This window comes from Buteo buteo, chromosome 4 (genome assembly GCF_964188355.1).
Source record: "Buteo buteo chromosome 4, bButBut1.hap1.1, whole genome shotgun sequence".
Taxonomy (NCBI): Eukaryota; Metazoa; Chordata; class Aves; order Accipitriformes; family Accipitridae; genus Buteo; species Buteo buteo.
The window spans coordinates 54,688,585-54,704,509 of NC_134174.1; the positions used below are offsets into that span (position 1 = coordinate 54,688,585).

General features: G+C 40.8%; 1 protein-coding gene across 9 annotated transcripts in view; it reads right to left on the bottom strand.

Moving 5' to 3' along the window:
- Positions 1–15,925, bottom strand: part of BTRC (beta-transducin repeat containing E3 ubiquitin protein ligase) — a 118,721-nt gene that overhangs the window by 56,675 nt on the left and 46,121 nt on the right. For 6 of the 9 annotated variants that reach the window (XM_075026245.1, XM_075026244.1, XM_075026239.1 and 3 more), the window contains one exon: positions 12,821–12,898. The exons of 1 other annotated variant lie outside the window; for it this stretch is intronic. In XM_075026245.1, the coding sequence (XP_074882346.1) occupies positions 12,821–12,898 (78 nt within the window). Of the gene's footprint in view, positions 1–376; positions 427–11,875; positions 11,910–12,820; positions 12,899–15,925 lie in introns of those variants that run through there. 2 more of the 9 variants (XM_075026247.1, XM_075026246.1) reach the window with 2 other exon arrangements.

Sequence of the window (15,925 nt, forward strand, 5' to 3'; positions counted from 1 at the left end):
AACTCTACTATATTTCCTTTTTCCTAAGGTTTAAACGTTTCAAACCAAAATAAAGTAGTTTACAGCAAAAGCCTATGTTCAGGGCATGCATGTCCTCTGAGAAGCTATGTACAATTTTATAGTTCTGACATACAAAGAAAAAAAAAGACTTTTCTCCTCTTTTCCTTTGAAAAAGGAATAAAAAAAATCTGACCTCAGTCATTCGGTCTTTCACAAAATGCTGCATAACCGAACTACTAAAGCAAGGTGATTTCTACACACTAGTTATCACAGTGTATGGCAAATGTTAATAAATGTCGCCTGTCTTTATCAGGTAAAAATACATGGGGACAGTACGAACGTTATAATCAGAAAGGAGCAAATGCAGACATCTCACCTGTTGTATTTTGTATTTCATCTTCCCAATTTTGGAAAACTTTTTCAAGTAGAATGTCTTTTTTCTTTAACTCGTACACTGTCCTGCCCAGGGGACCCCCTCAGCTGGGGCTGCAGACTTGGGAGTCTTTGCATAACACATCACTCATAGTCCCTCCCTTTTTTAAGGACAGCATATGAACAGTACTTATGAACTGTGCCTAAACTTATACTTTGGTTGATTTGGCTATTTAAACTAAGATGCCTGAAGAACTCAGGATTTTCTAATGGAGGCTACACACACACACTCTGAATACCTGTTTAATTACTACTTGACTAAGCTCACATTTGCTAGTGGGAGTAAGATCATAGTAGCACCTAAGAGCTCCAGTATTGGATTAACACCCCAGTGCCTGTCACCATTTACAGAAAACTGCTCCCAAGCAAAAGTGGCAGCCCAAAAGCAAGCACAAACTTGCTTTGATGCAAGAGTAGTAAGTGGACCACAGAGAAGATGTTGCTACCTCAGATAGTTGTGTAGGGGAAACCCAAGAAGCATGTTGAAAGAGAACGAAATTAAACTTGCTACAAAGACATTTCCAAAAGCACTAAGTAAACCATACTAACATCCATGATATTTTTAAAATTGCCTTAAGGGGAGGACACACAAAGATTTGTAGTGAACTGTCTGTCAGTTCTCTCCCTGTAATATTTGCTGGCAATCTCTGAAGATCCTTCTTTCAGGGCTTGCTACGGATTTCTATTTGTTTCATTTGAAACTAATTCAACCCCAAACCTGCCACAGGTTACAAAACCTGCAGGCAACACTGGCATGCTAGGGGCTCCTAAACCTCTCCCTCTGCTCCAAAGCTACGTCACCAGAGCCAGATTCCCTCAGCACCAAGCACCAACAAATGATGTCCCCTTTTTGCCCTTCTGCCACAGGCCTGACTGTGCAAGATGTAGTCAGTAACAATACACAAACCAGCAGAGGAACATATTGCAAAGGACATCAGAGGCAAGAATGCAAAGAGATTAAAAAGGGATACGCTGAGTGATAAGAGATGATGTCCACAAACCCAGTGCTCCTAACAGTCTCCAGCTCAGGAGGATGGTAAGCAGCAACTGATGGGAACTGAGTGTTCACAATGAGTTTATAACATTATTCACCTAAGTTCTTATGATCCTCATTAAACACTCCTTACTGCCCACCATGGGAAATCAGTGTACTGGCTCGCATGGATCCGTACTGGTCCAGCACAGTACAGACACTCTTGGGGAAATTCAGGAAATCACAGTCCTTTCCACCTTACTTCCTTACACACTCCCTTTAAAGTTCACCATGAAACAGAAACAAAAAGGAGTACAGAAGCCCTATCTTCTCCATTGCTTTAGCAGTTCATGTTTTATTTCTCAGTGAGCTCTCTAAGCAGAAAACAACCAGTGACAGACAGGAATGTAGAATATCCTGGCTCCAGCAGATCTCCTTACAAGTCATAACATTGATATCTGCTGTGACTAGCAGCCAGCTAGCAAGTTCTGACTCTGGATCCAGAAGGAGAAACTGAAAAATTCAAACACACGAATCCTTTCAAAGTGCCATGAAGATGAACAGAGTGCATCTTTCAGCAGGGGAGGTTCAGATTCAAACTGGGATTAGGCCACAAGCAAACAGAAGTCTGATGGACTCAACTTAGCCTCTTGCAAATATTTGCCAACATCATAAAACCATCACTCTGGTATGCACAGAAATTTCTCCTCAGAAGAAAGATTAGAATGGCATAAACTACTATAAATTGTGGTTTAGATGTAGCGGTCCAACTGGTGGACAGAAAGTTGACACCATCTGCTTTGCACTGGCATTCAGACAATACCATGCAAACTTCATTTTATAAACATTGTGTTAGTTAAATTCAACCACATTCTAAAGGTGAAAAACCATTAAGAGTTGATAAGTTTCTTTGTTCAGTATTTACATTTGTAATTTAACCCATTTATCATAAATCTGAGATTTCTTTCATTTCCAATTTAATTCCTAAAATTCCAGTAGCAGTATTTCTGCACAACTTATCTGCTGCATACTGTAAATTTTATGGGGAGCCCTGACTCAAAGAAAGCTACTACTAACTCTACTTTGCAGATGAAAAGCTCAGCCACATAAAACATTTACTGAAAGCAACATGGAAGCCTGTGGCTCCACGGACTGAACCATGAACCAAACTCAGATCTTGTAGGTCTTCTTCCTCCCAAGACAAGTATGCACAAACCTTGGTAGCAAGCAGCTTTTTAAAAGCCAGGCTAAAACAGGCTTTCTCTCACATTTACCAATGAGTAAGAGTAGACAATCCAAATACACAATGTGAAAGACTATATGCTAAATGTGAAAATCCTAGAACCTTCTGAGAAGGAAGGAAGGTCAATATGGCACTATTCAAAAGTTGTGTGCATGTCAGAATGTAGATACAAATAATTATTCCAATGTACTGCTTAATTTTTATTACTTTCATCTGCACAGTACACCTCAGTGTGAACAGCACCAACTGAACTTCCGGCATAACTTGTTCATCAAATCCCACAATACCAGGACTAGTGACACTTGATGGAACTAGAGTAGTATAAATTTAAAGCAGATAAAATGAAACACTTCTTCACACAGCAGGCAGTGAACTTCTGGTGCTTGCTGCCCAGGACACTGTGGGGAGAAACAACATCAGCAAGTGAAAAAAGGGATTAAACAAACTCCTGGACAGCAGGTCCATAGAGGACTTGGCAGACATATCCCCCAGACATCCCTAGTACAGTGGTAGGTGCTGCAGGAGCAGAAGGGAAATGGAGCAGCCAGAGCCGTTTGCTCTCATTCAACAGCATCTTCCGCTGACAGTGCTGGAGTCAGCATTGGATGAGCAGACTCTGGGTCTGACTGACCTGGGCATTCCCGTGCTATCAATATCTCTCTGCCCTTTGACAACATGCCAACAATACTTAAATTCCTCCTTCCCAACCTTTTCAGCCACAGAAAGGAGAGAACAACATGCTTTTACTGTGAGAATCAACTTTTACACAGTAATTTTATTACGTAAAGATCTTTGTAAGTGCCAAATTACCACATGACCATTTAGTCCTTCAGCAGCTCTTTCTCAATAAAAGTAGTGGGGAAAAAAAGAAAATTCACAGGAGTATGTATAATGCATTCAACCCATCAGGATGCAGATTTGAGAATAAAACATACAGTGATCTTCAGTTTGACAGCCATTACTATGTTTGCAAAGTTACAAAGTTCTTCTGTTCTTAATTTTCACATTCTCACAGAAGAATGCATTATTAGCCTTGTGGGATGAATAAAAAGGGTAAAGAAGATTCATGTGCATGTTCTACAATATGTTTAAAAAAGTTTAAAGCAAAAACTCAAGAGAAAGCCTAGTTCTCCCTTAAAGTCCAGGGGGAAAAAAAAGTAATGCCGCTCTCCTTAATAGGTCTTGATGGAAAGGTGTTGATAATGTTGCAAAGAAGCTGCATTTGGCTCACGAAGTCAAGTCATAAGAAGCTGGGAAAATATATTATGAAGGTAGTACTATATGGTTGCCTTATAATGTTTCTCTGTAAGCTGCAGTTACTGGCTACTGTGAGACACAAGATTACTGATGGACAAGGAGATTTGATTTCATCTATTTGTGCTTGTACACTAACAGTTACTAGTGAATAGATCTAACTGAAAGCAGAATTAACGTCCTATCATCAGGTAATAATGCAGAGCCCTACATTTTAGGTGAAACATTTGATGGTGTCTCATGCTACACTGCAACATCAGAGTACTTCCTTTCATTTGTTCTGATGCCTGTGGGAACACTGACTAACCTGGAAGAAAACCAAGAAAATCAAAACCAGAACCAAGCCTCAGAAAAGCAAATTTCTCAAGCTCACCTTTAAAGCTCAACCCTTTTGCGAATCTCATCTAATTTGCACCAAAACTGTTCAAGTTTCTCCTCACCTTTCATCAAGATAAGAGGTTTCTTCACCAAGGAAAAGCAGTGTGAAATGGTAGCCTGGTTCAACACCACAGGCAGATAGCTTTGCGTTGGAGTGCTTTAATATGTTTTTATATTGCATATAAAGCATGCAAACATAAACCAGTTTGTTGAAAACTACTCTCTTTGTGGAAGCTGGCTGTAATTCTGAACAAGTTTTCAATTTTCGCACTGCTGCTAGGGTAAAACATTTTAAAGAGTTTAATTTTTACAGTGGCTTCAATGACACGAGATTATCTAACAAAGTAATGGTTAATCAATAGAGGGTTTAGTTGTCAGGTGAAACATATAACACACTAAAAGGGATTGATTGCAAGGCTCCTCCTTATTTACTGGGAGGTATATATTTAAAATGACACAAACTTGTTACCAAGCTGCATTCCTTTAACCTTGCAAAAGCCGTTTGAGAAGAGTGTTAAGCAGCCCTATAGCAAAACAAGCTCTAATGAAAAAAAAAAAAAAACCAACCCTACAAATATATGGGAGCACCAAATCATGTCAGAAGCAGGGGAACCACAAAGCTGTATTCACTCTCAGCCAAACGCTTAAAATGCCACAGAGACACTAGACTATGGTTCACTAAAGATAGAGCTGTATCTGATCTCATTCCATAAGTGTCTTTGGTTACATTTTTCTTTTTAAAGAAAGCATGATCCTGCTCTTTGACACAAACACATAAACATTTCTACTCTTGTCCTTGTAGCTCTGGACAAACAGAAGGCCTGAAGCCTCGAACCCCAGGCAGAACTGTGTGTGTGTGTGTGCGCGTGTGTGTACGCACACGCACAGCTTTTCTGCCAACTGAAATCCATTTCTTCGGCCATTTATTCCAAGAATCCCCAGTCCCTGAACAAAACTCCACTTTTTAATAGAAGCTGCAACCCAGGAGTTCAATAAGATTTCCCCCCCCAATAGTTAATAATTACATGATTTATCAGAGAAAGATAACACTAATAAAAACACAGCAAAAAGACAAAACCCATACCCTCCCTTCAAGTCATTTTCAGGGAAAAGATTATTAAACTGTTCTTTTTGAACAAGGGCTTTTGTAGCTAAGCACAAATTGCCAAACAGTTAGAAAAAAAAGTTATTAGACTCAGAAGAATTCAGCAGAAGTGGGAAGTTATATAAACAAATCACTCCAGCAGATTTGGAAAGATCGCTTTCATCTTACTTAGAGTCTTAGGAGACTTGCATTAATTACCCTTTAAAGGTCTTTCACATGGACTATTTAAAATAAATGCAATTTATTTATTTATTTCAAATGAGGTGCTGCTTCTGAAAGAATTAAGTAATCTCAACAAATTTAAAAACGTTTTTATGAACAGGTAATTAAAAAGAAGACTAGAATTAAGTCAGGCTGTAAGACATTACCCAGGATTCACCACAATTATTTTCTTAAGATGAAATTTTTGTTATCCCTAGCCCAGCCTTGGGAAGGGTAGTCTCCACGGAAAGTAGTAAGACGAAATAAAGACTAGCCAAACAAAAAACTAGATAATATACAGGATTTTCCCTAAAGCACAGTTTGTCATATTGCAATTACACCTTGCCGACTGTGAAAGCCAGAGTCCTTAATATTGCCACTAGAGGGAAGACGTGTCTCAACACATGGCAATGGTAGTTGGGGAGTGGGTTTTCTTGAGCAATTACCATAACAAAGCTCCCTTGGCTGTGTGTACCTTCTAATTACTCAGTACAATTAAAATGACTTACCTAAAACAAACAGAAAAAAAAAAAGAAAAAAAAAGGCCCCTAAAACAAAAAACCTCAAGACAATACAAACAAAAAGCCTTACTCCAATCTGGCTGTTATCTGAAATTACATTAAAGCTGAAGATCTTTTTTCCTCATCCATCAATGCACAGGGGGGGGAAACAAAAAAAAGAGTATGCCACAATGCCTAAACACCATGGGGTTGTTCAACAACATAAAAGCATTAAAACAAACAAAAACAAAGAGCAAGGAGAACTAGATCTCTTGTTAAAGAAAAAAAAGAAAAAAAAAGAAAAAGGAAATGTTGTGGTATTTAGCCATCTGGTAGCTGCTTGAAAACAAATTGTCCTCAAAAGAGTAGAAATACAGTATGTCTTCCCTCAGTTCACTGGCTTATGAATCAGACTTTTTTTTTTTTTTTTTTAAATACAGGCATGGTAATGTTAGACTTCTGTGCTGTCGTTGCTTTCACTTCCCTCTTGTCCCACTGTGCAAAGATAGCCGTGGTCATTCCCATCAGATCCGGTTATTCCAACTTGGACGCATTATTCACAGTCTTTCGGGATACATCTTGTTGGGCCTATTGTTCAGGATCCCTCAGGATTTTTTTTTTTCCTGACAGCTACTTGCTGATTTTTAAACCCTTAAATCTTTCATTTTATAAGGCACATCATTAAGGGAAGATGGCAGCCAAGTGATTTTTCTTTCCATTGACAATTTGTGACATTTTTCCAGCAGTGTGCAAGGTGTTGAAAACCTGGCAGCTGTTACCTCCCGGGATGAAGCTCCTTTTTTATCCTCCCTTGACAGTTTAACTCAATGGGTCAGCACCTTTAAAGACTGCAAAGTACCACTGAAGTGGATGGAGGCTTGAATTACTGCTCCCTCCCTAATCAATGTAAACCCTCACTGCAGGTGAAACTCTTCATCTATAGAGGTGCATGGGGGAGGAAAATGTAAGGCCCTGAGCCAGATGGTTTTCATCTTGTTTTTTAAAGAAGAAAGGAACAAGCTAACAAGGGGACAGCTACTTTGTTAGCTTCTTGGCCTCTCTCATGGCTTTGGATCCCCAGGGTTCCAGCCACACAAGAGAAAGAATACAGAAAAACATAAACACTTAAAGAAATATAACTAAGGGGCTGGCAACACGCTGCTTTCAAAGAGTTGAGAGCCCTGTTCAGCGCTTTATTTATCACTGCCCACGTTCTTCGGATGGTAAGTGGACATAGACACAAAGGGCAGGGGGAGCAGACAACACTTGCAATTTACTCAATTACAGAGGAATGCAGCAATGTGGCGGGGTGACAGATTCCTATTAGCACTAATGCTGAAAGAGCCCAGTGGCCTTTCCGCCACAAGGCAGCATTCCCATTGTAACTTAGACTCCGGCACAACCCGCCTTAGCTAGTTTTTTTAACATGCATTAAGTGTCACTGAGGAATGGAAATTTTTTTTTCTTGTTGTTTGAGAATAAAGAAAAAAAAAATTAAACAGAAAGAATAATCTTAAAAGTCAGCCAAAGGATGTACTTCTAGAAATTTCAGGAGGCTTTTCAACCAGCAACTCCTTACTAGCAAGCATTAATAGCATAAAAGATGAGGTAACCAAGACAACTTTATAGACCAGGTATGTCCTGCCCTGGCCAGCTCTCCAACAGAAGGCAAATTTGAACTGCAGCATCTTCCCCGGAGGGAGGGAGGGAGGAAAGGAGGAAGAGAGCTGAAGGATGGACCCTCACTCTCTCCCCACTGTGTAACCTTCCTCACCAGTCAAAAAGAGGGCTTCAACTTTGCAGAAATACTTTCAGAGAGGAGAAATATGCCTGGAGAGGAGCCCCAAGCAGCAGTATGAGGCTACCAGCTGGAAGTAAACAGTTGACGGTTGCTACTTTTTTGTCTTTGCTCTACCTTCTTTAACCACTTTCTGCTTCTTACGGTTTGCTTCAGCATCAGCTTTAAACTCTTAGATCAGACTGTGCCTATTTTAACTTTGAAATAGCGCCTAGAGCATGTTTTAGGTGCTACATGTAATTTTACAAAATTATCTCAAATCTGTAAGAGTGAATTGAGGTAACATTCTGTGCCAAAACGGTAAGAGGAAAAATTCTTGAAAATGCTAAGGGGCCTGTTTGAATGGGGTAACAGACAGGGATTTTTTTTCCCCCGGACTTCCATCTGGAAGCTTACAGAAAGACAGCAGAGTCCAATGTGAGGTTTGCAGGAGGTACGGTGCAGCAGCCTTGCTGCTGCCAGCATTTCCCCACAAGGCACCTTCGTCCACAGACAAACCACAGCAGCAAAAAGCACTTCATTATTGCTGCACTGAAGAGAAGGGAGGAAGGGTTTTAAACAACCTGCATTGTGCCCGTCTTCTTTAAAAACCAGTGGGGTAATCAAGTTCAGGGCAGCCCCGGACAGCTGCCCTGTGACCTATTCATGTTGACCCCCGCTATTCATCACTTTCCTTAGGACTATGAGGGCAAGCTCCTGGGGAGTGACCACCACAATAGACAGATACGAGCCAACAATAATACGGTTCCTGCAAAAAAACCAGATGGCACTGCAATAAATTTACAAATCTGCATTCATGGCTCTGTTAAAGACACCCAGAAGCTAAAAGACTGGAGGGGCCCCCAGAGAGCTTCCCCTTCCCCGTTTCTAAAGGCCGTCTCTCTCCCCAAGACTATTGAGCTCATGTTCTTCATAAATGAAGAATGGAGACATAGCCCTTAAAATAACAAATGCCTGACCTAATCAATCTAGTGTTTGGGTCTAACGCTAAATGATAGGCACTGAAAACTAATTATGTTTTTTGGCAAGGAAGTTGAATTAAAATGGAAACACACAGGTTAAAAAGGCACTGAAGCATTTGCGAGTCCCTTTGAAAGGGCGGCACACACACACACGCTCACACGCAGAGCTTGAAACAGGAACCTGATTCAATAACTCATGCATTTATTTTTAAAATGAATCAGATTAGTCCCATGTGTGACCTGCCGGTCCATCTGTATGAGCTGGACTTAATGGGCACTCTTCTCACGCTTACTTCAGTTTGAAGTATGAGAGAGATAAATTTAGTTTAATTTTCAACAGATCAAGCTATCCATTTTCCAAATGGACCATCTGGATCAGCCTATTAAAATTAATTTATAACTTTGCAGTGTGAAAATTCGTTTGTTAGCTTAAATAAAGTTGCCAAAAACTTTTGCCACTTGTCATTGTTTTTTCTGAAGTCTGTTTTCATACTATGATTTTCAGTTTACCCCTTCAAAATTTTATTTTGTCTGATCAAGCATTCAACAAGAACTGGACGTTTGCATCCTTACTTCAAAATCTGTCATAGCTTAGACCTTTTCACTCTTCCAGCTAACAGTGTCAAGTTCATTGCCTTTTCTGTTTCCTTTCCCAGTGCTAATCTCCATGTCTCTTCTGCCTTGCTGCCCCTCATGCACCTAAGAGCGGCTGTGCCTCCCACTTCCAGAATGCCAAGGACACAGCTCCACTTGTTGAGACTTCTGAAGACAACCTTTTCCAAGAACCATTTTAATTAACAGAAGAACTCACTACAAGAAAGACATTGAGGTGTTGGAGCATGTCCAAAGAAAAGCAACAAAGCTGGTGAAGGGTCTAGAGAACAAGTTCTACGAGGAGCAGCTGAGGGAACTGGGGTTGTTTAGCCTGGAGAAAAGGAGGCTGAGGGGAGACCTTATCACTCTCTACAACTACCTGAAAGGAGGTTGTAGCAAGGTGGGAGTCGGTCTCTTCTCCCAAGTCACAAGTGATAGGACAAGAGGAAATGGCCTCAAGTTGCACCAGGGGAGGTTTAGATTGGATATTAGGAAAAATTTCTTCACTGAAAGGGTTATCAAGCATTGGAACAGGCTGCCCAGGGAAGTGGTGGAGTCACCATCCCTGGAGGTATTTAAAAGACATGTAGATGTGGTGCTTAGAGACATGGTTTAGTGGTGGACTTGGTAGTGTTAGGTTAATGGTTGGATTCAATGATCTTAAAGGTCTTTTCCAACCTAAATGACTCTATGATTCTATGAATTTATTCCTCCTAGTAAGAGGTCCAAAGCACTGAGCAATGGGGGTCTTCAGCCCCTGCTTACAACTTCAGATGCTTAAGTAACCATTACACCTTCTTATTACCTCCACCTTCTGGTATGTCTGTTCCACAAACCCACCTGATAAAACATTTATGGCTAAGGCTCCGTAACAGCACAGCAAACAAGGCAAGAAAAGGTAATGCAACTTTACTTAAACTTGTCAGCAGCTGAACATGTCAAGACATCATACTTCCCCTGAAGTGGTCTGATGCACCTCACTAATTTTCTAAAACTAATCAAAAAGTACTAAATATGTGGACACTTTCACTGGAAGGACCATTTAAGTAAACAGACTTCTCCTCTACCCACATACACACGTTAATTCTTCTGTGCATGTAGGTCCATGTTCCCTAATAATGAAATTTTAACAGTGGTGTCTTAAGGGAGGGACAGAAAATACAAAACTGCACACTCAATAATTACCAAGTTAGCATGTTTCCACTAAGGTACTAGTACTGAATTCGGCACTTTTTCTGTATTACTGCTTTGACAGCATTTGCAGGTCAGATCTTTTTGGTTTTACAAAGTATGGATAGATGTAAGACAGGGTAACGACTCCGCATACTTTCCTGTTGGAGATGCAGATCTTTCCAGTAAGTATCACTCTACTCATTGATGAGTACCTGGGTGCATGGCTGCATATGTGTCTCATTTCTGCACCTAGAGTTGGAAAACTTCCCACTGCTTCTTGTCCTTCACTAATAGAGAAGTGGAACAGTCCAAGCTTCCAAAATGTTCTGACAGCTTCCATTTATGCAAATGTAAAGAACCAAAAATTCCTTCTACCACAGGTAAAAAACCACAGCCAAACACTTCCTATGATCTAGACAAGAGGACACTTGCTTTAAGACTACAGCTTGAACTTATCCACAAACACTGTTCCCAACACAAAAGGCCCCAGATAGCAATCTGAAGACCCAAGGATTTTGTCCTGCATTTGTCACTGTAGAGACTGGACACAAAGATGGAGGCTGATACAACATCTCAACAATATCCTGAAACATAGCTAACCATCTTTGTCATAAACCATGTTCATGTGAATTACTTCCAATATGAAATATTTGGATGGTACAAGTGGGGTTTAGGTGTATTCTTGATATCTAGGCACGTTGGTTATGATGAACTGTAGGCCTTTGTGAAAGACAGCTTTACCTGGACATTAAGAATACTTCTGCAGACATCTCTTACTATGAACCTTTTCCTGTTGAACCTGAAGGCTTGCCATCAATAAGATAACTCTTGAGATGAAAAAAATAGTTTTTCTGGTGTGCCAGGCACCTTGTTGGCTGTCCTGGACATACACAGTAGGACCTGGTGACTTTGCCCTCTTTCTCTAGCTCTCTTTGTTTGTTGCTGAATGCCAGAGACATTTTAAGTATGGTATAACATATTTAATCAATTCTACAAAGTAATATTTCCCAGCAATAACTCAGACCTCACTCATTATTCTAGCTTATTGTCTCCTGTTTAAAAGACTTACGTGGACTACATCTGTTAGATAGACCTGTCTTAGCCACGTGTAGTCCTTCACATGACACCTACTCCCACAAAAATCAAACACTCCTAACACAATACATTGTTTAAAAAAAAAGACAGAAACAAAGAAACTAACCACCCCAAAACCCAACTTTGAGCACAAACATGCTATATCAAAAAGATATTCCTTCCCTTACCATAGTTTTGACCCACAGTTCCTCTTGGAAATAGCAGCAGTGGGGCAGTGTATTACCACACTATTCCTCTGCCCGAGACTGCTCCTGTAGCAGAAATGCAGAAAGAAATGTGCCAATACCTCAGCTGTTGCAATGTGTGGCCTGGGGTATTCACTTAAGTCACCTTCATTAATGGTTTTACTCTGATACACCAGGCAACAAACTTGGGCAGCTGAGGCATGGACATATTTTTGCTTCTGCTGCCTGAAGGTTGCAGTAGCGAGAAAGAGCAAGGTGCTATGTGAAACAGGATCTGAAATCACTAAAACCAACTTAAATCCCCAGAAATCACAAGCCAGACCCCTTTTGTTGACCATGGGGATTAAAAAAGTGATTCTTTTGAACTGGTAAGAAATTTGCTTTACTGTATATAAAAGGCAAAAGGATTATGTTTTATCAGCTCTCCCTTTCTCCTTTCTACCCATTAGTAATTTATGAGAGTATAGAAGAAACAAAATCAGGTAATTTTTCAGATTATTAACCCGGACGTCACCTCCAAGATATTTACCTTCAAGGGCAATGAAAAGCTTAATTGTTCTAGAACACTTTGAGATTCTTGAATGCATGATCTGAAGCAAGGCAAAATATACTACAAACAAGACAGGAACAATTACAGAAGAAAAGGCTGAAGAGGTGTTGATGAACACTAAATGGAGAAAGGTAAAACTAGAGAGTCACAGCTGACTGCACTATACAGAAATCTAGATTTCCTTAGAAAGGTTTAGCTTTCAGGAGAGTTTGATGACTCTATGTGTCTGATCTTCCTGGGTACAATGTGACTTGCTGAGACTTCAAAGGAGAAAAAGGGTTTCCATGAGCACAAGTCAGACTTCAGCTTCCAAAAGCATTTAAGGATTCAAATAGCTGGAAAGTTTTATTGCATTTTTAAAGAGACTGATCACATACCTGTCTAAGTGAATTCTTCTCGGGAATGATCTTCCTAGGGGGCTCATCATTATTACAGTCTTCTCTCTCAGAGGAGTTCTGTGAAAGAAAGTAAGCTTTAATTCAGTTCTTATCCCTAATATTACTCTGTGAGGAAAAAAGAAACAGAGTATTTGTACTACACAGGCGGTAGTATTTTACGCATACACATACCGGAGGCTAACTTGTACTTTTAAGCCAAACAGCTTGTTATGGCAGAGAAAGAATTTCTCCCCCTCAACGCAACAATGCACCACTGTGCAGGTATCTACTGAAGAAGTTTGTGCTTTTGGGATTTATTCTGAAACTACCAATAAGGGCCACTTTGAAAAGCTGAAATAGTGGTTGGATCAGCACGGCAACACCAGTGCTCCTGAACACCCCAGAATAACTATTTAAAACAGTGGAACCTATTGAAAACGGAAGGTTGTTAATGGGTGCAACTGTTGTTCTCTGTCCCCCTATGCTTTTAATCTGCCTAACAATTATTAATTGCACTGAGTTTGCTTAGCTGCCAAAAATCATAGAGAAATTATGATAGAGCTAAATTCTGGTGAAAGAGGTTGTCAGGATATCCTTCAAAAAAAAAAAAATAGTTGTGTAGGTAGTGTATGATATCATGGCTATGGTTTGTACTCCTGCCCCCTACTCTACATACATGTAGAATTTCTAGAAAGACTGATGCTCCAAAAGTTAAGCTGCCACCTCCAAAAAAAGAGCATCAGTAAGACAAGAGAAGGTGGACAAGAAGAAATACAGAGGCTTTTCCAGCACGAGTAAGAAGGACCACCAGCAGACTTTTGTCCTGTTAACCTCATGATTAAAACCAATTATTACTTGCTTTAGAGTAAAGACAAGCTATAGTTTACCTCAGGACATGCACAGTCAAACGTTTGGTTAAAAACTGCTGGGTACATGGTGGGAATCCTGTCTGCACTGCCAAAGTCATCTACTCTGGAGGACAGCATTCCTTTGCACAGGTTCCGCGACCACATTGACAATGACAGCCAGCTTTGGAGGAATCCCACACACACATCTAAAATCAGTTTGATCACCACAGTATTCTTAGCCCTAGGCCACATTCCCACGCATTCAGTAGTGAGCAACTAAACAGGTTTTAAAGAGATACAGAAAAACTGCTTAGGGAGAGCTCTGCCAGGAAAAGGGTGGTTTTCCAGTTACTTGCAGACAAGCTCAGGAGTGTGTATTTTAAGGCAGAAGTTTGCATTCTGTACCTCTCCCCCCTCATCCCCCAAATAACCTGTACTTTGCTGAGCAGGGCTCTGCCCAGTTTCTCGCAGAACCAGCTTCCAGCCCAACACCTCAGGAGACAGAAGTGGCATCTGTTGGCAACGGCGGAGCTGGACCCTGTGAACAGCCAGCATGGCACAGCAGGGCTAGCAGAAAGCAAGCGGGCTGCAGGAAGCCATCAGAAGAGCAGTGTGCTCATGTACCCACTGCAGTGCTCCGTGATGAGGCACCGTCTAGGCAGCTCAGGTTTGCTGGTCTGGTGAAGGGGAAGAAAAGGTACAGCCAGGAGGTAGGGCAGAGGTAGAAGCTCTTTGCTGAGAAACGGCAGATATGGGCAGGGGTGGGGGGGGGGGAACACAACAGAAAAAAAACCAACACTTGGGATGTCATCAACTGGTTCAGGAGGATTCTGTGTAAATCAAGGCTTGCAGACCAACTAGTGATTTGGGTTTGTTTTTTTTTTTTTTTTTTTTAAACAAGATACAGAACCCGCAAGGCACCATGACATCTGGGATGCTGTAACCAGGGTTTTATAATGGAAATCAATCCTAAACAGGCCTGATAAATCGCTGTAAGAGGCCAGCTTTTAAAAGTTTTCATATGAGGTCTCAGCCAGGACCAAGTTATTACATTAAATCCAGCTCAGAAAGGACTGTGATCATAAAAAACATACAAGCTAGAATCACGTATCTCCAAAAAGGAAGGTCAGACATTAAAGCTGTTCTTTTCTGCTTGTGAAATACAGTTTAGTAAGCGGTTAATTCAAGAAAGGATTTTAATTTTTGCACTTTTGAGAAACAGACCAAGTGCAAGAAACGTTAAGAATCTGAGGTGAATTACTATACATTTCCAGGAAATGGATTTTGCTGGGGGGGCCAGGGGGTGGTGAGGGCATTGTTTACTATTTCTGGATGCTTTTTCAACATCCACCCCCTTCCCTATGAGAAATGCCAAAATGATCTCCCCTTCCCAATAACCTTTCTATGACAGTGAAATCTGACATTCTTCTCGCCTTTCAAAGCCATTAAGGATCCTCCCTCGAAAAACATCCAAAAGCAGGAGAATCAATGCTGCTGATGAACTGTCAGCCCTTATTTTGAAATTTCTAGTTACTGCAAAGCATGAAGTTATCTACTTTTTCTTTAAACTGAACATCTAATTTTAAGAGCAAGCAGAGGACCATTTTGCATTCATTATCTTTATAGGTGGCAAGGCTAAGAGGTTGGCTGAACAAAGACCAGACAAAGACTGCCAAGTGCATATGGTGGTTCACAGCTTGGCGTCTCACCATTCTACAGCACCAACACAGCAGCTCCGATAGCAGACTATTAAAGAGGAGCGCTGCTCATGCACTTTTGTCGGCAAGTAAGTTACGCTTGGTGAAGACAGAATGACTGGAAAGCATTACACTTAAGAAAAAGCACAGATGTTTATAACTCCCGCTCATTTCTCAGGAATAGGAAATCCATCAATCCAGGTGCAGGTACAAGACCCTGCATACTTCAAGACTAACTATAGCTGTGTGGAAGTGAATTTCACTTGATAGGGCAACACTTAGCCATGGTCATGGGAAGGGCATAATGTAATTGACAGAAATGGTACATCTATATATTTCTCCTTGCTGAACAAGGTGGGAGGAGGGATAAACATGTGCGAGGTCAGAATAAGGTTTGCTTCAGCAGGACTTCAGTGATGCTCTCGGCCGCAAGAGAGGCAGACAAAGGGAGGAACTGCTCTGAGCACCCTCTCGTGGTTACTGAAATGCACGTCTCGGGCACAGACCTGGAAAGAAGCATTTGCTATCCAGACGGTAAGTTGGGTGTACTCACTGGGAAT